General features: G+C 49.1%; 1 protein-coding gene across 2 annotated transcripts in view; it reads right to left on the bottom strand.

Moving 5' to 3' along the window:
• epha4l (eph receptor A4, like) overlaps window positions 1-25284 on the bottom strand; it is a 47825-nt gene that overhangs the window by 10036 nt on the left and 12505 nt on the right. Inside the window, exons 4-9 of one of the 2 annotated variants that reach the window (XM_086143548.1) lie at window positions 17378-17533; window positions 12524-12859; window positions 4271-4395; window positions 4017-4176; window positions 2586-2697; window positions 213-271 (exon numbers count right to left, since the gene is read on the bottom strand). In XM_086143548.1, coding sequence (XP_085999674.1) covers window positions 213-271; window positions 2586-2697; window positions 4017-4176; window positions 4271-4395; window positions 12524-12859; window positions 17378-17533 — 948 coding nt within the window. The remainder of the gene's footprint in view (window positions 1-212; window positions 272-2585; window positions 2698-4016; window positions 4177-4270; window positions 4396-12523; window positions 12860-17377; window positions 17534-25284) is intronic. The other variant, XM_086143549.1, reaches the window with a different exon arrangement.

Below are 25284 nucleotides of genomic sequence, written 5' to 3'. Positions count from 1 at the left end.
CTGTTCTGTTATTTCTGCCCTTCAGCCCCCAGCCCCTCTCCCGCCCCTCGCATCTGCCGGAGGTCGTTGATTCAATTCCCCCTCGGCCCTCGGGCAAGGCACTCCACCACCAAATTACTCCCTGTGGCGCATTACACCGTTACCATGTGTGTGAATGGTTGAATGTGCTTGGTAATAGCAAGGTGTGTGTTTTGGCGCAAAAAGTGACTCACCCTGATGCAGATGCTTCTCCTCGTCCGAGTCCTGCTTGGCCTTGCTGTATTTACTCCTTCTAGGAGCAAAAAGAGCAGAGCGGTCAGCGGAGGGCGAGGACGTTCGGCGACTACGTATACTTTGAAGAAAATTTCTAACTAGAACGGAGCGTGATAAGGCGGAGACCCACGAAGGAGTCACTAGTGACTTTGCGTCAATGATTGAACCAAACGTTCATTCATTATTCATTCATTCATTATCTGTAACACTCGACCTGCAGGCGGGGTCGCGGGGAGGCTGGAGCCGATTCCAGCTGTCAGTGGGGGAGAGGCGGTTTGGAGGGTTATATAAAGATGTCATATGGAGACATTCACTTCATTCACACGTCGTACGGAGACAAACAAACACTCGCCATCTCGATCACGTCACGTAGAACCATTCGCTGTCATTCACACATCATAGAGAGAAAAATTCACCCTCTCATTCGCACGTCATACAGAAACATAATCATTCACCCATTCGCACGTCATATTGATACGTACAACTGCTATCCCTCTCATTCAAAGGTCATATAGAGACAACCATTCACTCTTTCATTCACATCGCACATAGCAACAATAATACACTCACTCATACATAATATTTTGAAATACAACCATTCACCCTCTCATTCTACAGGACGGTATCAGAAAATTTGAATATTGTGATAAAGTTCTTTAACTTTTGTAATGCAATTAAAAAACTAAAATTAATTTTTCATGATATTCTAATATTTTGAGATGGGATTTTTGAGTTTTCTTAAGATGTAAGCCATAATCAGCAATATTAAAATAATAAAAGGCTTGTAATATTTCAGTTGATTTGTAATAAATCCAGAATGTATGACATTTTTGTTGTTGTAATTGCGTTACAGAAATAAAGAACTTTGTCAGAATTTTCTGAGACAGTCCTGTATGTCATATAGACATATAACCACTCACCTCCTTATGCAAATGTAAAATAGGGACAACAATTCACCCTCTCGTTCACACATCATAGAGAGAAAACATTCACCCTGTCATTCTCATGTCATACAGAGACGGTCAACAGTCAAAAATTTATTCTCCCACTCATTACATAGAGACACAACCATTCACCCTCTCATTCACAGCTCATTTTGAGGCGTACAAGCGGTCGTCCTCTTATTCATTTGTTAGTTACACAGACAAACACAGACTCATCCTTTCATTCATGTGTTGCATAGAGATTCATTCTTTTATTTGCATTTGAAACCAATTTAGTGAACCTCCTGCATCTTATGGGACTGTGCGAGGACAACGTGCATCCCGCGGTCGCTTCCCTGCGGATCCCTGTGGCCCCGGCGGTCGGCTGTGTCTCGGCAGCGAAGATGACCAGATGGGTGAGACTTTGTTTTCTTCCCTGTCGGTGTGAACGGCGGTAAACGGCCGCGTGATTGCGGCTCCGCCCCGCAATCACAGGGCGGCCGCGGGGGCACAAAGACGGGGGTCGTCGCCCGCATATAAAGGAGGAGAAGGAGGCAACCACCAGCTCAGCTGGGGGAGCCAGGCAATCACGTGGACACACACACACACACACACACACACACACCCATACACACACTCTCAATCAACATCATCCTTGACCACCCATCATTCCAAACAGCAATAAACCCCCGTGCAAACAGTGATTTGGTTTCCATATAAAGAGCCAAACACACACACACACACAATGGTATCAACCAGTGTCTTGACACTAAGAGGTGAGTACACACACGTGCTGTAATTAACACACACACACACACACACGCGCGCGCGCGCATGTGTGTGTCCCCATACTGCCTGTCCCCAGAGGGCCAACAGACACGATAGTAAAAGGCGTATTCAATATGAGCGCATGCACACACACACACACACACACACACACACACAGGGAGTGTGTTTAACACCCCGAGGTGCCCCATCTGCATGTAATCCCATCTGCGTCCGCACTTCATCCCCCGCGCCTGTTAAACGCCCTGAGATTGGGTCACCGCAAATCCACCTGATGCCTCGTCTCTTTCATGTCCACCCGCCTTCCGCCTCCAGCTTGTTTCCTCGTCCTCCGTCCCGTCCCTCTTTCTCTCTCTCTCTCTTTCTCTATCTATCCTCCCTTCCTGCCAGTCAGTCGAGCACTGGCTGCGAGGATACAGGGACGGGTGCAGCCTGGGGGAGGGGGAGGGGGGGGGGTTCACTGATTGCATCTCCTCGGCTGTCTGAGCTGTCAATCACGTCTCCCGGTGTGGCGGCTCGTCACTCACCCGGTGAGAGCTAAGTCGTGCTAGCTGTCTGGCGGCGGCGGCGGTGAAGGGAACCGTCCGCCACGGGACGGGCGGGACGGGCGGGACGGGGACCCACCTTCGGCTGATGACGAAGGCGCTGATGAGGATGAGGAGAAGGACCACGCTGCCGACAACAGACACCAGCAGCACGGTGGAGTTGGCGCCGTCGCCGATGATGGGAGCCGGCACTGTGAGGGGGAGAGGGAGAGGATGATCAGACAGGAAGTTTGCCCCCCCCCCCATCCGATGAGAATGGCAGCGCCGTCCAGAGGCGTGCGTGACCGCCAACGCCGCCGCCGCCGCCATCCGAGTATCCCTGACAAAGAAGACGTCTAGTCTTACGGGCGGAAGCATCTGTGATGGCGTGCGGGGATTTCTTTTTTATTCACTTTCAATCCGAGGCAAATCTACTTTGAGCTCAGGTTGAAAACATGAGCTGTTTATAACAGGAGATGTTGAGAAGGACGAAGAGGATCAGGGGAGAGGTTTTTATGGATGTGGACGGATGGTGAAGAGCTGGACAGAAGGAGGGAGGTCAAGGAGGTCCAGAGGAAAACCAGAATGGAGATTTTTGGATGGAGGGAAAGAGGATGGGATGTAAGCGGGCGTGAGAGGAGAGGGTTAGACTGAGGCAGGTGATTGGCTGCGGCCTGGATGGAGGCAGATGATTGGTTTTTGGTTTGAATGGAGGTTCATGGTGGGATGTGGGTTATATGGAGGCAGGTGATTGGCTCTGGCCTGGATGGAGGCAAATGATTGGCTTTGGGTTACATGGATGCAAATAATTGGTTGTGGGTTGGATGGAAGCAATTGATTGGATATGGGTTGGATGGAGGCAGATGATTGGCTGTGGGCTGAATGGAGGCAATTGCTTGGATATGGGTTGGATGGAGGCAGATGATTGGCTGTAGGCTGAATGGAAGCAAATGATTGTATATGGGTTGGATGGAGACAGATGATTGGCTGCAGGCTGAATGGAGGCGAATGATTGGATGTGGGCTGAATCAAGGCAAATGATTGGATGCTGGATAGACAAAGCAACCTCGCAACCTCTGAAGGGAGCAGCTCCAAGAAAAAGAAGAAGGATAGAATTTAAGCTAAAATTTAAGAGGGTAGCGGGTTTTCGATTCAAGTGAGATCATCACACTAACACCGAGTTCTGGAGTCTGACTCCAACTCTTGAGTGAGAAGGAACGTATCTGAGCTCCAGATGGAAACTCGACTCCTCAACCCCACACTGAGGTTTGGGAGCTGGCACGTCCGCTGAGGTGGGAGGTTGTGTATGTGTGTGTGTGTGTGTGGGGGGGGGGGGGGGGCGCACGTGAATAATGGCCGCTCCTCGCGTTGCCGTTCAGGTGTTAGAGAGCCATTCGTCTCCTGCGGATGACGGCTATTATGATTAATGGCGCCGCGGCGAAGGAGACAAAATATGAAAAGATGCTATCATCGCGCGGTTGCGGTTGGAGGCGGAGCCCGTCGCGCCGGCGAGACGGGGTTCTGGGCTCACCGGAGTTGGTCATGACCTCGAAGGGGCCGCTGAATTCCCCGTAGCCGGCTGCCGTGCGAGCGCGCACGTGGAAAACGTAGGAGGTCAACGGGGTCAGCCCCTTGATGTCGGCGTTCCTTGACGAGGTTTTGATGATCCTGTAGCTCCTCTCGTTCTGATCCTGAAAAGAGGAGGAGAGGCACAGGGAAGGTGCTCAGTGGTGAGAAGGTGCCAGAAAGAGAACGTCTGCGTGGAAGCAAAGCAGAGCTTCTCACCTTCTCGTAGTATTTGACCTCATACTCCAGGATGACCCCGTTGGCTCTGTCCGGACGCTGCCAGGCCACTGAGATGGTGTGTCTCGTGATGTCCTTGGCCTGGATGGAGGTCACCGGAGACGGTGCTGGAAAGAAAATGAGATAAACAAATCAGAAAATGGAGCCGGCCGGCGCCGTGGCGGTTAGCACTGGTCCCCAGTTCGATTCCAACATGGGGCCTTTCTGCGTGGTGTTTCCATGATCTCATTGGTGAACCGTCATTGTCCGGGTGTGACAATGAGAGGGCAAATAGCTGTATGTCTCTATATGATGTGAGAATGAATAAATGGTAGTATATCTATATATGATGAATGAGTGACAGTGAATGGTGGTATTTCCCAATATAATTGTGGATGAGTGAATGAGTGAATTATATATTCTCTATACATATGAGTGTGAATAATCAATGATTGCCTGTTTCATACATGGTTGAAAGAGTGAATTGTTGTTTGTCTGAACATAATGTGTGAATGAATGAATGAATGAATGAATGAATGAATGAATGAATGAATGAATGAATGTCTATTTGGTACATGAATGAAAAAGTGACTGGTTATATGTGCCTATATATAGTGTGAATGAGAGGGGGAATGGGTGTGTGTTTCTATTTGCAAAGTGAATGAAAGAGTGAAGGGCTATATATGGCATATAAGAGTATTTCTGTGTCATGTACAAATGAAAGAGTGAAAGGCTCCACAATTGAAAGGGCAGCAAAGGTCTGTGTGTTGCCCAATGACAGCTGGAAACCCTTCCTGATCCTGATTTCAGGATGAGCCATATAGATGAATGAATGAATGAATGAATGAATGAATGAATGAATGAATGAATGAATGACGCCAAAACTCCCTCTGAGGACACCAAATAGCCGACCAGGCCAGAAACAGCAGACCTGAGCTTCTCTTTCATTTTGGCCAGCGTTCAAAATCTAAGAATCTGAAGCTTGTTAAGCCATAAAGCTGAATTGGCAATGAGTGAGTGAGTTTGTGTGTGTGTGTGTGTGTGTGTGTGTCCGCTCAAATAAGCATGTGTATTGCAATACCTTTAATAAAGTTGCAGGCATGGCATCATCCATAAAGTAATTCCCTTTGCTGACGCTAGCATCTCAGCTATTAGTAAAACATCTCCGCTTGCCTTTTTGGGCACCCCGGGAAACTCTACATTTACGCAAAGTCGAGATCGGGAAGCTCGAAATGAGCTGAATCCCCCAAACCGACCCCCAAACCATCCCACCCTCCTCTTTTTTTTTGTCTTCGAGAGAGCAAATCAATTGGTTTTCATTAAAGCGCCGGAGCGATCTTATCGCGAGCGCTCTCTGCTGCGGCTGATAATGAGGCCATATTTCAAGCGGCGGCGCTATCGGCGTTGAGCTGCCTTTAACATGTGAAGGTTAAACCGTAGATAATGGCTTCCTGTCATCTCCCACCAACCTCTCCGCCGCCTCCAGCGTGTCACCGCCGCGCAAATCAAACCCCTATCTAGCGGGAGTACGACGGTGCTAAAATTGGGTCATGCACGGGAGGAGATAGTGCCTTAGAGTTATGGACCACGGGACAATGAGGAACGCCAATCAGCATCTCAGATACGAGCACACACACACACCTACTGCGTCTCTTCCCTGGTCAGGGTTCACGCCGCAGTTCAGGCTGGTTCTCTCAGCTTACGTTAAAAACAACCGATGTCGCCATCTTCCCACCTGGAGCCATTAAAAAAAAAAAAAAAAAAAAAAGTGAAGAGACCTCTTCAATCGCGCCCGCCGGGCAGCATTTCATTACAGCGCCGCCAATCTTTGACCCTCTACTCCCCCGCGATACCGAACCCCGCCTGGTTCCACACCATCTGCCTCTTGAAAAAAAAAAAAAAAAATTACACCAGAATGATTAATGAGGCATTCATGGTCCACCAATTATGATTGGATTATCTATGACATTATGTGCATTCTCCTCACTTCCACCCTCCCTGGAGGGAGGAGAGAGGGGGTTACCGGGGATCGTCGGGCTCGGGCTACCGCTAACAAAAAAAAAAAAAAACCCTGCTTTTAGATGAGGATTGAGTTCAAACGAGGCCTGGAATCTGAGCGCCGGGCGGCGGATTGAGTTTCAGCGGGGATGAGGAGGAAGCGGCAGGCAGGAGCGGTGGTGGTGGTGGTGGGAGGAGGAGGAGGAGGAGGAGGAGGAGGAGGAGGAAGGCGGATGAGAGCGAGATGAAGAGGGATGGCATTGCAGACATCTCTTGGTAAATGGATTAACCCAAGGTTGTGTCATCCTGCCGGCCCTGATGTGTTGTGTCTCCGTTAAACAATTAGATGGCAGCCATTTGTATCTCTCCATCAATCTTAGCCGGCGGTGCAAAGCCAATTTGAAGGCCCCCCCGGGACTGGGGGGGGCGCGACGGAGGACGCTTTGGAAAGGAAAACTGAACCCCGGAGGGGTCGCGGGGCCCTCGTCTCTCCCAGGTAATCCGCGGATCCATCTTTCCTCCAAAGATGACAGATATGGACGTTTAATTGTGTTCGCCTTCTCTCTTTACCCTCCAAACCCCCCCACAACTAATGTAAGGATTAAGATGAGCAATTCCTCTTCTTTTCTTTTTTTTTCCCTCCAGAGGCCCCTCTGAGCCCTCCACCCACCCCCCCGAACAGAAATAAAACATCCATCACAGCAGAGGGACGGTAAATGCGTCTCAGCTAGACTCAATAACAATGGTAATAGAGAGAGTTGCGGGTGAAAGTCCTCTCTGATTGGCTGACGCATGTTGGGCCTGATCAGCGGATTGGTTCGAACCAGAGAGAGCATTTACATACGAGGGATAGTAAAAAAGCGTATTCAATATGAGTATGCGCGCACACACACACCCTAAAACAGGGGTGGACAATTAATTATTACAAGGAGCCATATGAGAAACCTTCTGTTATACGACAGTATAACAGAAAGTCAACACACATGAACGGATTACATGTTTTGTCATTGCCAGTGAAGGTTCTTAGTCATCCAGTTTGAGGTGAATTCTTATCAAAATCTTCTTGTGGTGGCAAATGAACAAGTTTGGACGATCCCCAAAATTTTGCTAATTTTCACTAACGAACGACACCCCCGTTAGCTTAACAATCTCCTTAGACCTAGTTTCTGCCGATCAACTCTTCCATTTACATAACGAGCCACCATAACCCAGACCCGCCCAAAACCCTGGCGGTTGGGAAACTCCCAACAGGTCATGAGAACTGAAGAAGCCTCTGGGATGAGGGCTGAAACGTCTTCAAGTGAGTCCAGCAGCCTCGACAAGAAGATTTCAACACGAATGTTTTGTCATTCATGTTCTGATCCCATGCGGGCCATAACATGGCCGGGTCCGCTCTAAAAGACATAGAAAATCACTTAAAGGAATACACCTTTTGTCATATTCTCATAAAACCATCACACAACCTGCACACATTCATTCATTTGTTCATTCTCTTTATATCATAGGGGTTCCTGGTGCCTATTTCAGCTGTCATTGGCCAAGAGGTGGGGTTCACCCTTGAGCGGTTACCAGGCAACAACCACAGGCGTACAACCATTCACCCTTTCATTCGTAGGTCTCCAGGGAACCCCCTGCATGTGTTTGGACTGTGTGTGGAACCCGAAGAACCCGGAGTGACCAACATGGAGACTCCTCACAGGTAGGACCTCTCCTTTGGGAATCCAACCGGGGACCTTCTGGTCACGAGGCTGAGGCGCTGAAACCCCCGCGCCACCGTGTCATACGCGGTGATGTGTCCAGTCCCGACAGGTTTCTGGGTTCTATTTGTCACGGCGAGGAACCTCGCTTTTACCGAGCGAGCGAGTTTGTCTTCCCCGACGTGCGGTCGTGCTGCAGGGAGCGGCTGCGGTCGGCACCGGCGGTCGCGCGACCGTTCACCGGATTCCACCTCGGCTCTGGAAGGGACCCGGGGCGCACATGTGGCCGCCAGATTGGAGTCACTGGAGGTTTTTTTTTTTTTTTTTTTATTTTGCCGCCACTGAGGAGGGGGAAGAGGAAAAAACGCGCAGGCAGGGCGCCATGTTTCTGGGTGTCACGGAAACACTGTAACGTACGCGGGATCCTTCCCCCCGTGCCTATAAATCTCACCTCCATCTCCCCGAACACATTTCCACATGTAAGCCCTCCGGTTTACCAGAGAGGTGGAACATGCCCACACACACACACACGCACACACACACACACACACACACAGATACACACAGACACGCACCCACACGCTCTGCAATGCATTAATTCACTTCTAGTCACCTACGGCCGCCAAGTATTTAGTATGGAGACATAAACACCTCTGTCTCTCTCGTGCCGTCACACACACACACACACACACAATCCCATAAAGGGGGGAAAACATGCATTTACAGCCAGGGGTCAGTTCAAAAGTTGGACGCCCCCCCCCCAAACCCCAAACTCAGCCCCTCCCCCTCTCCTTCAGTGCAGGCCGGGTGAAAGGGTTACACCCCGTCTGATTTACGACATTGGGATTTGTTTCGTATTCTCACACTCACACACACACAAAGGCACGCCCACGCAACCAACCAAAAGTACACACATCTTCATTTTATGCTCTCCCGCTACAATCTCGCCCGTTTTTCCTCTCCAGCAGTAAAAACACACTCACACACCCTTTTCCTCTCTTGCTAAAATTTCAGCCCATGCAGGAAGGAGGCAGTGGAGCGCGGTGGCGTTTTTCCACGGCGCGGATGAAATCCCAATAAGTCTATCATAATAAATGCCTAATCCGCTGCGTCTGGATGACGGGGGTGGTGGGGGGCACAGCCGCAGATGACTGGCTGCATTACCAGGGGCTGAAACCAGAGATTCCAAAGCCCCTACCGGGCATTAGCAAGGAGAAATCCAATCAGTCTGGCGCTAGTCTCTTTAACACACACACACACAAATCACCCAGCGACACATAGACATTGTTCGGGGTTTGCCTCTCTCGCCGACACGTCTAACTCACCCTTGCAGCCTCTTCCGCGGTACGTTTTACCATTACACACACACACACACACATGCACGCACAGAAGATCCAAGCTGTAACCGTCATGTATATATGAGACACACACACCAAAGGCGAGGCCAAAGACAACATCATCCATATCGGATTGACCTCCGACCCTGAACCACCTGGGTGGGGGTGGGGATGTGTGTGTGTGTGAGTGTGTGTATATTACTGGTCCTCCAAACAAGAGATAGCACATTTCCAGTTGGGTTTTTTCACCGTGAGCATGCATCATCATCACCACACCACCGTTGTGCGCCCCGCCCGACCCCCCGGCTGATAAATCAAGCCATCGTGTCTTCAAATTGCTGGTCCAGCCCCTATTCAAGTTTTTTTTTTTTTTTTCCCTAGGAATGGAAGTTAGCGATAAAACCAAAAAAAGACACAAAAAGGCACTTTGCTTGCCACCCAAGAGCAGAGCCATAAAAAAAAAAGGAAATGACCGGCTCATAGCCAGCGGAGAGTCAGGAGGGGCCGGGAGAAAAGAGCCAAGGTTGTAAAACGCATTTGCGCGACAACAATCTACAGAAAAGGCTAAATAGCAAAACAACAGGGGCTCTTGGAGTGCACCCTGAGGTTCCTCCGAAGCCCCGGTAGGGTCACACGGGACGTGCACGCCATCCTGAGGCATTCGTAAAGAAGCCGCCACAGATCCATACCACCCCCTTGTGTGTTAGCTCGAGCGCTAAGTATAGCATGTTGCCTGGATCTTCATCCTTCTTCCTCATTTTTCCCTTCATTACCGTGACGATAATGTCTGCGCGCACTTTGCCAAATAAGTCAGTCAATCGATCCATCCATCAAGCTGTTTTTCTTTGTGTTCCACAAATAAATAAACATGATTTGTGACATGACAAATATTTTAAGAGGCCCATTCTTATCCACAGAAAATGTCTTTCTTTCGTTTTTTTTTTTTTTATTGTGTTATGTAATATCCCTGGTGGTCATGGCAACAGATTACAGTTTGTAATCTATACTGATCAATACGTCGGGGTTTGCTGGCATGTCGATAAAGCGGAAAAATCCATGTCGCCGGCCTTCAATGCGGCTGATTGGCGATTTTTTATTGTCTGTGATTCAGCGATAAATGACTCCCTGCTTGTGTGAATCTTCTTGATGACACACAGAAGGATGTTTTGCCATTAGCCGTTCCAGATATTCATAATTCACTCATTCATTCATTCATTTATTTATTCTCTATACCATGTGGCTTGCACTCAGAGGCCGGGGTCACCCTGGCAGGGCCACATATAGAGACAACTACTGAGTCACTCATTTACCCGTCTGGGCGATTTTTGGAGTACCTGATTAACCTCCTACATGCGATGTTATAATTTTATATATCTATAGCAACATATCAAACTGTACAGAAGATGTGTACGGAAAAAAATTAAATCAAAAGAAAAATTTTGTTGCAGGTTTTTCGCTATATCATGGGTTTTTGCCTCTTAAAAGTATGTTTATATGTTCATTATTTCAATTATTTTTACAGTAAAATAAGCAGTTTCTATGCCGGTAGCCAACCAGAGCATGGTATTTCGTATCCTTGGCTCTGATTGGCTCGGTGACCAAAGCATCATTCTCTGCATCTCAACATCTTGCTTCTTCTGTTTACAATAGGAAGTGTCTGGAAAAATAGAGGAAATAATAAGAGTCTGGGGAGGGTCATAAAGCTGTAAAATATATAAATAATAAAATAAACTTATGGGCGCTACTTCGCGGATTTTTCGTTTACCACGGCTCGTTCCGGAACATAACCTCCATGATAAACGGGCAACTACTTTATCTTTTTTATTGGCAGATGACTCCCCTCTATCCGTGGGATCCGGTTCTTGCTCGGTAACGCTTCCACACACACACACACACACACACACACACACACACACACACACATACACATACACACACATACACACACACACACACACACACACACACAGTCCTCCAGTCTGACGGCACTTCCTGTGTTCCTTTAAGAACCGCTGCTGCTTCCCCAGACGGGCGGACGTGCGATTGGTCGCCAGCAGACAGGTGACCAGGAAGTGATTGAAAAGCCGGTCATGAGGTCATGATTGTGTATTCCCACACACTCCGGACCGGTCGTTTCACACACATACACGCTTTCCTTGATGTCCACCAAGGCAGCACCTGTGAGTACAACCCACCCGAGTTCTTACATATACAGTAATACCTTGACTTATGAGTTTTTTAGTTCCATGACCGAGCTTATAACCCAGTTTGCTCATATATCAAATTAATATATTCCAAAGAATGCACAGAAATACAGTGGTTTTATTGAGTGTGTTTACCTTGAAGCATGAACGAAAGGGAGTTTTTCATTGGGTGCTCTATCACTTAACTTTCCTACTTCTTGTCGAAATCTTATTGTCGTGGCAACCGGATTTAAATTTCCTTCCCCTGAAGATGTTTCACCCTTCATCCAAGAGGCTTCTTCAATTCTAAATTTCTGAAACGTCTTCAAGTGAAGAAATTCAAGTCCACTTGCCAGGACAAGAAGATTTTTAACAAGAATTCACCTTGACCTGGATGACTGTGAACCTCAACAGACATTTTAACTCACCTATATTTAATTGCTAAATCCAACATGCACACTTTATGTTCAAACTCCATTTAGCGACAGAGTGAATACCGCGCCTCTTTTTTAAAAAAAATCCAAACGCCCCCGACCAGCTTTGATAAAATTCTGATGTCTGGTCTTTTACGTCCCTACCGTCCGCTGCACCAAATCCCTGTAAATGCCTTCTGCCTTCTCACAGATCATGCTCTCTGTCACCGTATCTCACCAACAATAACTTCTCCACGTCTCCATGGACCCGTCCACAACATGCACACCTCATCCATGTTTTTCCATGATCTACCTAGTGGGAGGCGGCACATCCAATTGTTTTGAAACACCTCTTCAGTGTCAAACGTTCGCTCCTAACTCAGATCTCGGCTCACGGAGCACAAATTCCCCAGAGCGACAGCTCGTATCTCGGAAAACTCGATGCACTCGTAAATCAAGCTTCCTCTGTTTTTCTTTTTTTGCTTGTGTGAATTCTGAGCTGTACATGTTGAAGTTGGGGCTCGCCTGCTAGCTTGCTTTTTTGCTGTGACAGATATCATGTCCACCTTGGCTTTTGGAGTGTGTGTGTGTGTGTGGTTGCTAAGCTGGTGTGTCAGGGTTATCTCACCGGCCTGGTTGGTGGTGACGGTCACTGACACGGCCTGCTCGGGTCCAGGGCTCTGCGGCGAGACGCCGTTCACCGCCCACACCTCGAAGGTGTAGTTGGTGTGGGCCTGCAGCTCGTTGATGGAGACCCTGGTGCCCTTCAGACTCAGCTGCTGGGGGCTGAAATGGATGCCGTTGCCGCAAGGCTGGCAGCGCCGGCCGTCGGGCCCGCAACGTTTGCAAACCACGTTGTAGGTCAGATCCTGCCGGCCCCCGGAGCTCCTGGGCGGGCTCCACTCCAGGTTCACGGAGGTCTCGTTCACGTTGGAGATAAGCTGCAGCGGCGCCGTCGGAGGGCCTGCGGAGAGAGTTGGCGGTCAGAACAAACGCACCCGAGCCAAACATCTAGCGGGTTATGCTAATATTTTCCCAAGGCTTGTTGAAAAGGAGTCATTACTACGCAAACTTTGAATGTATTTTTAGCCGATCATGAATATGAAGACGTTCCCGCCGGGTTGTTTTGCAAATACGGAAGTGTCATCAACACGGCTGTCCATTCGCCGCGGGGCTTCTTGGATTCCCCACAGCTCCGACTGCGACGGCCAGGGAGGATTAGGTGGCACCGCCGTTAACCCCGCAACATCCAATCAGGGCCGGCGGATTTCCCCGCCCTTCAGATGTTAGATGGGCAGCAGGCGACGGAGCCAACCGGGCAACAGCAGGGGGGGGCTCTGGGGCGCCCACGCTGTAACATCAGACGTTTTCTTGTTTTGGACTCTTGTTATTAAGCGCTTGCTTTGATTGGCGGCCCCCGCGGACACACACACACACACGCACACACACTCCCCTGCTCATCAATCCTCATTTGCATGTCAACCGAGTTGTAATTAATGTGTTTTCTTTTCTCGTCGCTTTCAAACATAAGATGCGGTAATTGACTCTCCCTCGTTTGCCCCCCCAAACCTCCTCTTCTTCCTCTTCTTCTTCTCCTCCTCTCTCTCTGACTAATGAAGCAAGCCGGCACGGCGAGATCGATGCCCGGCGAAATATGAACTCTAGTCCGCGGACAAATCATACCGCAACGGAAATTAATTATCAGTGTTATTTTTGGAGGGGCGGCATGGCAATGAAGGATTTCACGGGGAGGCGGCGGCGGCGGAGGGTGTGGGGGTGGGCCATATACGGAGGGTGGGGGGGGGCAAATACCAGGCCGTATTATGAGGAACGCTGGCATGGAAGTACAGGGTTGGCAGCGCAGGAATGCAGACGGGAGTACGGAGGACAACAGCGGATGGAGTTGTTGTCGTCTGTGGTGTTGGAGAGAGAGAACTCAGAATGAAAGGGGGAGACGGGACGGACAGATGATGAATGGACGGGTGGCTGGTCTAATAGATGGATGGATGGATGAAATGATGAACGGATGGAAGGGTGGATGAGCCAATGGACAGGCGAAGCAATGGACGGACAGACGGATGGACAAATGGGTGGATGGACGGACAGATGGCTAGAGGAAAGGATGGATAGATGGATGGACAACTCAAAGGATGGACGAATGGTTAGAAGGATGGATGGATCTGTGCATGGATGGATGGATGGATGATAGAATGGAAAGATCGACGGATGGGCGAACAGTGACAGAGACTGTCCGATTAACCAACCAGCAGCGAATAGCGCGGCGGAATAGAGCGCGGCTAATATTAGCATTGCTATCATCCGCTTCCTCCGTGGCCCTCAATGGGAACCTATTAATAAATTCTCATTAAAAACGATGATAAAGTGTTAAGCCCCCACCTCTCCTCACCCCACACACACTCACACACATTTTCTCCCCAGGCCTCTCCCATAGTGGGAGACATTCACATCTACAGGAACACACACACACACACACTTGTTATCCATCCACTTACATCAACCAGCAGATAAAAGCGGTTCGCGTGCGTCTGGAAGGCGATTGTTTGTTTGGCCGTTGCCGTGACGAGCGCGGTGACAGCGCTGTATAACTTTACGGCTGTGTAGCCATATAGTCTTTAAACACATCACACACACGCACACACACACACACACCTTCAGCTGTACCTGTCGCTCTCCCAGAATGCACCAGTGGGAGCGAGGGAGCGTGGGAGAGCTGTCGGGCTGTGACTGACAACTGGTAATTAATCCTGCGAGTGAACAGCGGGTGAAGGGGGGGGTGATGGTGGCGGGGGAGGTTGGGGGGGGTCCTCATCCGAATCCCCGACTCCTCAAACTCCAGACGGAAGCCGAGATGTTTCCTCACCTTCTTCCTCTCCTCATAAAGTGCAGGGAGCATAATTCCTTCATCTACCCCCGTCCCCTCCTCACCCCTCCTTTTCGCCACTTTCATCCCGCCATATTGTTTTTACTACGCCTCTCCCTTCACCCCCACCCTCTGCTCCTCACTCTTCCTCCCCTCTTTTCTCCGTCCCCTTCCTGTCAGTGATTGTTAGCGTGGTGTTATTGCACAGGGGTGGTGGTGAGGAATTGGCCGAAGTGTCGAGTCGACTGTCCCCCCCCAGTTATTACCAGCCGGCTGGGATTCATCACCCCCTCCACCAACCCTCCTCCACCCCGCAGTCCCCTGATCCCGTCCTTCTTCCTCTTTACCAAACCGCCACCGACAAAAAAAGAGAGAGAGAAAAAAAAAAAGGAAATCTGACAACTACATCAGAAACTCCAGCGCGGAGAACTGGAGAACCCCCGCCACACACACACACACACACACACCCATGACCTGCATGCAGCGGAGAAACCAGCTCCCACAGGCGTCTGCCCCTGGTACTCATTACTGCCTTCAACCATTCGCCCGCATACTTCTTTCTACTCATGCTTCCACTCCTGCATTTGTTGCTCGGACGCCTCTGTGGGTTGGAGAGCAGCGTGCTTAGGTCTGGAGGAGAACCAAGGAGGTCCTGAGATTCTCTTAAGACTCTGTACCGTAGAACCTCTGCTTACAAATCCAATAGGTTATTTGGCTTGTCAATGTTTGCAAACCAAATCCATTTTTCTGATTGAAATCAATGTAAACGCCATCTATCCGTCCTTCATCCCCGAAAACTAATCTTTTGAAACTTTTTTTCTATTGTGCAAGATCTACAGAAAGGAATCAAAAATAACCTTCATTATTGCTGTGTTTCTGCTGTTATTTCTTGTTACCAGTGTTACCAGTGCTTTAACTCAGTAAAACTAAAGTCTTCTCACATATGAGACCCTCGCTAATGCTAACGCTATCTCCGGCAAGCTGTCTTTCATTCATCCAAACTGACAATCCTTTTTCTGCATCTTTTAAGACTTGAGACATTTGCTTCGTTAACGTAGTCGCCGTATTTAGCGCATTTATGTTCTTCAGGACTCTTCCTTACCTATTATTTCCTCTTTCAGATAGACTGTAATTCTTAACTTCCTCTTAACACCACTACCACTTTTAACTTTTGGGAACCATAATGAGGGCTAACTTACTGATAAAAGCACAAAAAGCATTATAAGAGGAGGACTAAACGATGAATGATGTAAACAACACAGAGTACCACACATGGATGCCGCTACGCTACAACGCAAAACGCTCGTGTTTGTTTGTTTGTGCACAGCGTGATTCAAAATTTGATTGAAAACGGTCTGTCAACGGATTTTTTTTGCATGATTGGAGGCGTCCGTGGGCTACTTGTGAATGAGTGAGGGAATGGTTGCTTGTCTCTACATGACGTGAATGGTCGTATGTCTCGATATGACGTGTGAACAAGTGAATGAATGGTTTTATATCTATATGACAGGGTGAAAGAGTGTCTTTATGATGTATGAATGAGTGAATTAATGGTTTATCTATATGGCGTGTGAATGAGAGGGTGAATGGTTGTATGGCTCTATTCCTTATGAACGGTTTTATATCCATATCACATGAATGAACGGGTGTGTCTCTATATGACGTTAATAAGAGAGTGAATGTTTGTATGTCTATATATGACTTATGAATGAGTGAATGATTGGCTACATGTCTCTATGGAACATGGGAATGTCAGAGTGAACGGTTGCGTTTCTGTGCATATTTCGCAAAGGAGTGAGCAAATAGTTGTCTATATAATGTGAATGAGAGAGTGAAAAACTGGATGTTTCTATTTGACGTGTGAACGAACATTTGCCTCCTGTGATTTACTGTTGACCTTTTCAGGGTGAACTTCACTTCACCCAATATAAGCTAGATTAGATAAGTGATTCAAAGAATGAATGAGCGAATGATTTCTCTCTTTTTTTTTTTTTTTTGTGGTCACTCTTTCATTTGGCCGTGTATGGAACAATCCAGGGATGTGAGCGCACCCGATCCTGCAGAGCGCCGTTCCAAGGACCCCGGGAATAATTAAATGCCGCTCTGTTTTGTCGCCGCTCTGACAGAAAAAGTGCGAGGCCGCGGTGGGATAGGGGGGTTCGGGGAAAGGGGGGAGGCGGTCCTCCGGCTGCACGTCAGATTCAATAAACTGCTCCGCTGAGTGATGAATCCGCGGGAACTTGACAGATCATTCGGGCCAAATCACCGGCCAACTATGAGCTCAGCGGCTCAACAGATGTTTTGCTTGTTAGAGCGGCTCCGAGACATAAAGGCACTCGCGCATGAACGTCTGCCGTGTGTGACGATGATTACTGTCGTTTCCCGGAGAACCGCTTTCTTCTTTTCTTTTTTAATGTGGAGTTTTGTACACCCCCTTTTGTTCTCTGTTTACGTTCATTCCTAACCAGACCCCGACTACTGGAGGAAGAGGCATCATTAGCAAAGCTGAGACCGCTCGGGGATCACGTTCACCTCCGTGACACAATCACCGACGGTTCATGGTACACCGCGCTTCCCAAAAGTACTTTGGCGACTACTTACGCGTGCAGGGCATGGAGGCCGGGTCAGTTTCTGAGCGGAAGTAGCCCTTGTCGCAGTTGCAGGAGGTGGAGCCCTCGCGGGTGGAGTAGCTGTGGAGCGGACACTTGGAGCAGGCACCGTCGGTGGCCAGGGCACGGTAGTAGCCGATCTTGCAGGCTGGAAGGGGAGGAAGAGGAGGAGGTTTGTCAAGGGGAAGGCACAGCGAGGACAGGATGCACAAATCGGGTCAGGCGGGATCGTCGTCGTGACGATAAAACCGGCGGACTGCTGATCATTTTACATTAGCGAGAATGGCTGGTGAACACATTTACATGCACACACTAAAGCCCGTCATCTCTCATCGTCCATTTGACCGCTCACTGTATATTTTGTAAATATTATATTTGTGTTGCTGTTGTGTCTAACAATGTATGTCTTTGTCCATTTTATTGCCATTTTGACATCATGGCCGAGGGACTACAGATGAAAAATAGCCTCTTTGGCTAATTCTGGCTTTTTTGGTATTCATGTGTTTTATGAAATTGCATTGTCCCCTTTTGAAATAAACTAATCTAATCTAATTTTACTTTCCACCCACTGAAAATACCAATGCAACATTCATTATTGACCTATTCCACTTATCCACGGTTGCTGGAGCGACTGTTCACCCTCACATTCACACCTCCATCACAGGACCACATAAATAGATATACAACCATTCACTTGTCACATAGAAAGATACAAGCATACAAGTCATGGAGACAAAGCCATTCACTCCTTCATTCAGACCTTGCACCGGTGGATCTTAGGGACACACCTAGACAAACAACCTCAACCTCAGTTACTATCACTATATAGAGAAATTCACCAATTCATTCACAACCACTAGCATGGCATCCGCCAACAGACTATTTGGCTTCTCTTTGTTGGGAGGTTTTATTTTTTTTTGTCGGGTCATATTTCTAAGGGTGGCAGATTCAAGAGACACCGCTCTCCCAGTGACCCTGAATGCATCGTCCGTGCCGCATCCCGTGAAAACACAGAGCCTTTAGTGCGCCCTCCTTCGACGCGAACCCGCATTTCATCATTTGATAAAAAACAAAAAAAGAAAAGGTGATCTCTCTCTCTCTCTCTCTCTCTTTATGCTGACAAAAAGAGGAGGATCAGATAACTACCCTCTTGTCTTTCTCACAAACCGAGGCTCCGCTCGGCTGACAGGACCCAGAGCCGCGCTGGAACCGGAGACGTCGGCATCCTCGGACCATTTAGCGAACAAACGCCGCCGCGTTTGGCACGCCTAAATCCCTGTCGCTCTCGGGGAAACCTGTTTTTTTTTTTTCCCAACTCTGCCTCAGACACACACACACACACACACACCTCGGCCTGCACTGGTAACCCAAGTGACACTCTTCCTACTTTCGGCGACAGTGCTCGCCTTTCTTTTAAGTGACAGTTTGATTGTTGGGGGGGTCGTCTTTCAAGGAGTTTCTCTCTCGTCTTCCCGTTCCAATAATGGCTGGGAAGACCGGCAAGGTCACCCCACCCGCCTCCACCTCCACCCTCCCACGGGTGCTGAACCAGAAGAGGGGAGGACAAAAGAGCAGTTCTCTCAGAGGTGCAAGCGCAGACAGTTGCCGTGCCGATTGGACCAAATAACCCATCAATCAAAGCGGCGTCCGGCAACAGCTGGTGGAGTTCTGCGGAGGCGGTTGCCGTGTGCTGGCATTTCTGACATGATGGGATGCACAAAAAAAAAAAAAAAGTGAAGGCATATGCGTGATTTAAATTTTTTTTTTTTTTTTTTGAGAAGTAATTTCCCACAGAGATCCTCCCCGCACCTTCCCCCTCCACTCACACTACCCACGATCGACGCCGGCAAGGAAGAAGTCCGCGTTCCGACCGTCCGACATGTGCGAGTAGTCAAACGGGCAAGAGGAAATCCGCAAAAAGCGCCGGGAAATCCCGCTCTCTGCGGCGTAATAAAGTCAGGCTCCTCGCCCCGCCGCCTCTCCTCCGCCCAGCAGCTGGATTAGCGTAGCTGGGCTAGCCGCTGCCTGCTGGGCCATTCTCTGCTCGGTCAATCAAGCCTAAATCCCTGCCGCTTCACTCGCTAACGCTAAGCTAAGGGCCTCTTTGATTGGCGCCCGCAGGGGAAGCGGGGGGGCGTGAAACCTCCATTTGGAGATGGGAGATTAGTCAGAAGCTGCTTTGTGTTATCTCTCTATCTTTATTTTTTTAAAACGCCCGGGCTCCCCCCCGCCAGAAGCAGGACGCCGGGATTTGTGGCGGCCATTGTTGCCGCCGCAGGTGAGGAGGCACGACGATGTGTGTCTGTGTGTGTGTGCGCCGACCGGGATAACGGCCCCCCGGGGGGGGCGTTAATTGAGTCCCGCTCTTCAGAAGCCCTTTCGGGGCGAAGAGGCCGCAGCTGAGTGTTTGCGCGTCGATCGCAACCTGGAGAGACGCCTTCGGGGTGCCGGTTTACCCCATAAGGACAAACTGCGATGGATGCTTGTTTATAGCGGCGATCAAATGCGTGTCAGGAAGGAGGCCGTGCCGACGGGTGGTCCGATAGGATCGCCCGATTTATTACCGTCCACGCTGTGTCGTCTCACGGGACCCGAGCAGAGGAGCCTGACACAGGTTACATTTCACAACGTCCTCTTTGCCCCATCAATCCCCTCAGCCTTTCCTCCTCCTTCTCTTTCACTCCGCAGGCCTCCTTTCAAACACAGAGGGGGTTTGTCAGGTGCCAAATCCCCGAGCTGAGGGATCAAAGTGCGTGGGGGGGGGGGACAAAAGGGAGCGCTGACTTACGGTTCTCCTCTGAAAAGGCCCAAAAATGGAATCCTTCACAGAAAGGGGACGTCGCCTTTTCACTCGTTCCCTCCCCCTCCTCTCCGGCCCTAAAACCCCCTTTTTTTTTTTTTTTTTTTAAATTCTCCTCTTTGACTCGTCCCTCTCGTCCCGGGACGAGATGGGGGTTAGTTTAAGCCCCGGCTTGGAAGCTAAGATGCTAATGTAGCCGTAGCGCACTAGAACACCACCCTGCTCGGTTTATAACCGGAGCGAGGAACGTTAACGCCTGACGCACGGCACGCGGTGGAAAGATCTGGCCAGGCGGGACAATAGCATCTCTTTGAGGACCCCCGCCCCCTCCCCAGCTGAGGAGAATGAAGTTCAAACTGCCGTGTCTCCGCTCCTTTATCTCCTCTGGATGATGGAAACCCACTCGCGCCGCAGTCATAACAGGCAGTGATGCGGCGGCACAAAGCCCCCCTTTCAAAAACAGGGGGCCAGGTGATCAGCTTTCGGGACCCGGGGGCGATGAAGGGGAAGAGGAGGAAGAGCAGCTCGCTCTATTCAACCTCCCAATCTTTGCTTTTGTGCCTCTTTTTTTTCCCCCCCGCCTCCGTGGAGAGCCGTCTGCCGCTCAGGTGAGGCTCCTGCTGCAGAGGATTACTGTTCCAGGAGCCCTTTGTTTACCCTGACTCTGGTTCGTGCTGGATTTATGTCCTTTCACTCGCTCATTCATTCTGTCATTCGTTTTCTATACCGCTTATCCTGCATTCAGGGTCACGGGGGGAGGAGGAGAAGGGGGGCTGTCATTGGGTGAGAGACGGGGTTCACCCTGGACTAGGTGGCTGTCAATCACAAGGCCACATCTTGCGAAATATACTCTTATTGAGATATGCATTGGGACATGCAACCATTAACCCTCTCATTCACACATCATCGCACTGTCATTCATGTATTATATAGAGAAATTCATTCACACATCATAAAGAAACCTACACCAATTCACTCTTTCACGCACAAGTAATATAAAGACATGCAACCATTCACTCTGTCATTCACAAATCATATAAACACATCCAGTCATTGACCCTCTCATTCATACGTCGTATAAAAACATACAAGTATTCACCCTCTTTTTGCACATGATAAACATGTGAAGCAATTCACCCTCTCATTCACACTTCTGTGTGAGGAACGCCACACACTCACACACAGGGAGAACATAGACTTCACACAGCACACCAAATATATGTGGGCTTTTCTCTCACGACCGCCTCCTGAACCGCTGTCCTCATCCGTGCGTGCAGCTAGCAGAGATGGCTAACTAGCTACTGACCGCTCGCATCTGTCTGCGGAGCAGCAGGAGAGCGGAGCAGGTTAACTCATTAATCCCGTCGCCGGGGGTTATTAATTACCTCCGGCCCTGGCGGCGACACGCAGCCACACGGCCACCGGAACCCGTCGCCATGATGGATGAGAGACACACGGCCGGCGGAGCACATCGCTTTGATTGATGGCGTTTTCTCGACACGTATCGCGACCTTGACCCGGCGTCGGGGTCAGAGGTCCCGTGTTCACGGTGTCATCTTCAAAGGATGGGGGGGGGGGGGATGCGGGACGCCGCGTCTCATCGTTTTAATGAAGGCTAAGAACAAAAGGCGGCGAGGTTAACCGAGCTGACAATCGCCGGCGTTATGCAAATGGCGGGCAGTGGTGGGCGGGCGGGGGCATCAAACAGCAGATGATTTATAACTTTATATCTCTGCTGCGACGATCCATCACCCGGGAACCGCCCAAGATGCTGCCCTGGTTAGCAAGTCTGCGCCTGATGCGGGCGCGGACACCGAGACAAACGGCCGCGCCCGCCTGAAAGGATTGCAATCGTTCATATCCTGAATTTATATATATTTTATATATAATGTATATACAATTAGGATTTGATCTGGCCTTCAATGTCACCCGTCAGGGTCGGCGCCGTTCAAGGTTGTTGGGTTTCCAATTATTCATGAGCGGCTCATAAATAAAACATTATAAACACTATAATAACGACAGACAGCGATTTTTTTTTTTTTTTTTTTTTTTTTTTTTTTTTTTTTCAGATGTTCATCTATGCTGACATCATATACAAAGCTTAATTTCAGCTGATCCTTTCATTCATGCATTCTTTATCTAAAAGGCTTATCCAGCTCTCAGAGTCGTAGGCTGGGGAGGAGCCCATTCCTGTTGTGATTGGACGAGAGGCAGCGGGGTTCATCTTGGAACTGTTGATGCCAGATTCTGAGCCGTACGACTAGTCAATTTCATTTGCACGTCCTACGAAACACACAATCAGTCCCCAATTTTGACAATTTATGGTCTCCTGTGAACCTCCTGCATGTCTCTGGACCACAGGAGGAAGCCGAAGAACCCCTGCAGACACTGAGAGAACATGGGGACTCGTCTGATTTTGGGTGTAAAACATCTCAGGCACATAGCCAGGTGTACAGCCGCCATTGTTGCCCAACGGATTGTATAACTGAAAAAGCGAAATATTGTTCTGAGGACTTCCTGAGTCCCGAGGTCTCCACACTCCTCCTGACACGTAGCCCTCAGCTTCCCCCGGCCTTCAGGAGAAAGATCAGCACAATGGTTTTATCGCAGAAATCTGGAGTATCCCGCCCTGCCGCGTTTGACAACGGGCGAGGACACTCCCAGGCCGACGGAAAGCAGGTTCATTAGCAGCGAACAGATCCGTCCTTGTTCGCCGAGAACACCGTGGGACCTGGCAACAGTCGCTAGGGGGCAACTCGAATTCCAAGTGTGCCCCCACCGCCACCGCCACCAACACCCACCGACATCCATGCCAGATCTGAATGGACGACACCACTTAAAGCTCGGCGTCTGGCCAACTGACGAATGACCTTTCGATTCACGGGCCAGCCGGATAATAATAGTATAATTCAAGACGGAGATGTCTATTTAAATAAATAAATCCATCCACATATATATATATATATATATATATATATATATATATATATATATATATATATATAAAACTATTTCGCGGAAGTTGCGCGTGCACTTTGTAGCACATTCAACCAAAATGTTGAATTCACAGCATCGTAGCAACAAACACATCAGCTGAAGATATTGTCTCACATGTGGTTTCACACTTTGCTCCAGTGACTTGGTTTCCGGTGAAAAGAGTTGTGTTTTGATAGAAAAGTCATCGGCGGCGGCGGCAGTGGCGATGGCGGCAGCGTGAAGGGGGGGGGTGCTAATGTTGCTGCGTGACAGGAACGATCACGGCAGCTGCCACGGCTAAAGGACAGCTAGGCTTCTCCCTGCAAAGCTAGCGAGGGAAAATGGCATCAGGGGAAGGTGCAAAAATAGAGAAATTGGAAGCATCCTCATGGGGCGGCGGCGGCGGGGGGTCGTATACAACTCTGTCAGCAATGTGTGAACCACACGTCGTCGTGTTACCTTGGCAACGAAACTGACGCCATCAGCCATCGCACAACGCTCGCAAATCTTGAGCTAATTCTCGCTGATTGTGCGTTGACCATACAGGCGAAAACGGTTAGCGCTTTACACATCACCCTGGTAACACAACCTATTACAGCAATGTGTGTGTGTGTGTGTGTGTGTGTGTGTGTGTGTGTGTGTGCGCGTGTGTGTGTTTGTTTGTTTGACCCTCCCTGTGTGTTCTCATTGTCATATCTGCTGAGTCGAAGAGCTGTTGGTTATAATTACCAAAGAGCTGCGTCGTGTACTGACTACTTTAAAATATAAGGCATTACCATAATAATGGAATTACCAGTTTTATGTCTTTCCATCAAGCTGAAGGATTTGTCCTGGGGGGTTGGGTTCTTTTTTTGGGGGGCACATCCATATTGGTCAAATCACACACACACACACCTTACTGTCCACACTGTATTTCCACACATGTCTGTCAGTGCTTAAAGCATGCAGATACACACACGGCAAACTTCAATTACCCCGTTGTCTCTGCTCCTGACGGGCAAGTTTAGCATGTGAGCGGCAGATCGCCGGGTTATTAAGGGGGTGGTGTGCACGTAAGGGGGAAGGGGGACGACTTAAGGGTGAAAAGGAAGGTATTTTTAGGTTGTTTGTTTTGGTAATCTGCTGGTAGCTGCTAGACGACAGTCTGTCTGGGGCCTCGAAACACCTTCTATTGTATGTGTGTGTGCACATATTGGTGTGTATATATGTGTGTGTGTGTGTGTGTGAGAAAACTGGGCAAACAATTGTGTCCCTGCATGGTGTGTCTGTGTACAGCCAGTTCTTATTTGCCCTGGCGTGCGTGTGTGTGTGTGTGTGTGTGTGCGCGTGTGTGTATATAAGTGTTGATTATTGCACACAAAATCATTCCCGGGTCACTTCCTGCTCAGTGGCTCATGTCAGTGCCATGACGGTCTGCTGCTGGTCTGCACTGGGGCAGTCAGTGTTTTGACCTTTGACCTCTGCCGGTGTCACTCGAGCCACAGTCACTCTAGCGCCACTTTCACCCTACCCACCTCTGGGGAAGAGAAGTCGAGGTCACTGCAGTCACACCATATGGAGCTTGTGTGTGTCTGTGTCTGTGTGTGGGTGTGTGCACACTGTTGCTGCTGGTACATAACTGCTATGCAAACATGTATTTTTAGGCAGTGCTGCCTCTAATGTGCAACCACGTGCACATGTTGCGCTACACGTGTATGAGGCACAGTGTGTGTGTGTGTGTGTGTGTTTGTGAGACATCTGCAACCTGATCAATGATCATTAATGATCGATTTTGCATTGAAATCGGTCAGAGCTCCTCTGCCGTGTTACACCATCTAGGCCAAGACATACATGAAAATCCGCACAATATTCTCCAAATATGTAAATAATACCGCAAGAAATACTGAAAATACTGCAGGGAATAGTATAATATACCTGAAAATGTGCATGGGTAGTACTTGCTCTGCACCTGTTTGCTGAGCACAATACAAAATACACAGGTTTCGCAATAGTTGGGATTATAATCATAAATATTTTGCTGTTAAATATTAACCTGTGGAGTATCAACTACTCCTGCGGCGGCTGTGTTTTTTTTTTCCCAAGCAATATCGTCTTCGTGCGTGAGATGCATTGATTTGATGCTC

This window comes from Fistularia commersonii, chromosome 3, assembly GCF_037954325.1.
Source record: "Fistularia commersonii isolate RoL2024-O1a breed Wild chromosome 3, RoL_Fcom_v1.0, whole genome shotgun sequence".
NCBI classification, from domain to species: Eukaryota; Metazoa; Chordata; class Actinopteri; order Syngnathiformes; family Fistulariidae; genus Fistularia; species Fistularia commersonii.
Note: the sequence above shows the minus strand (reverse complement) of the source record. Positions and strands in the feature narration are given on the sequence as shown.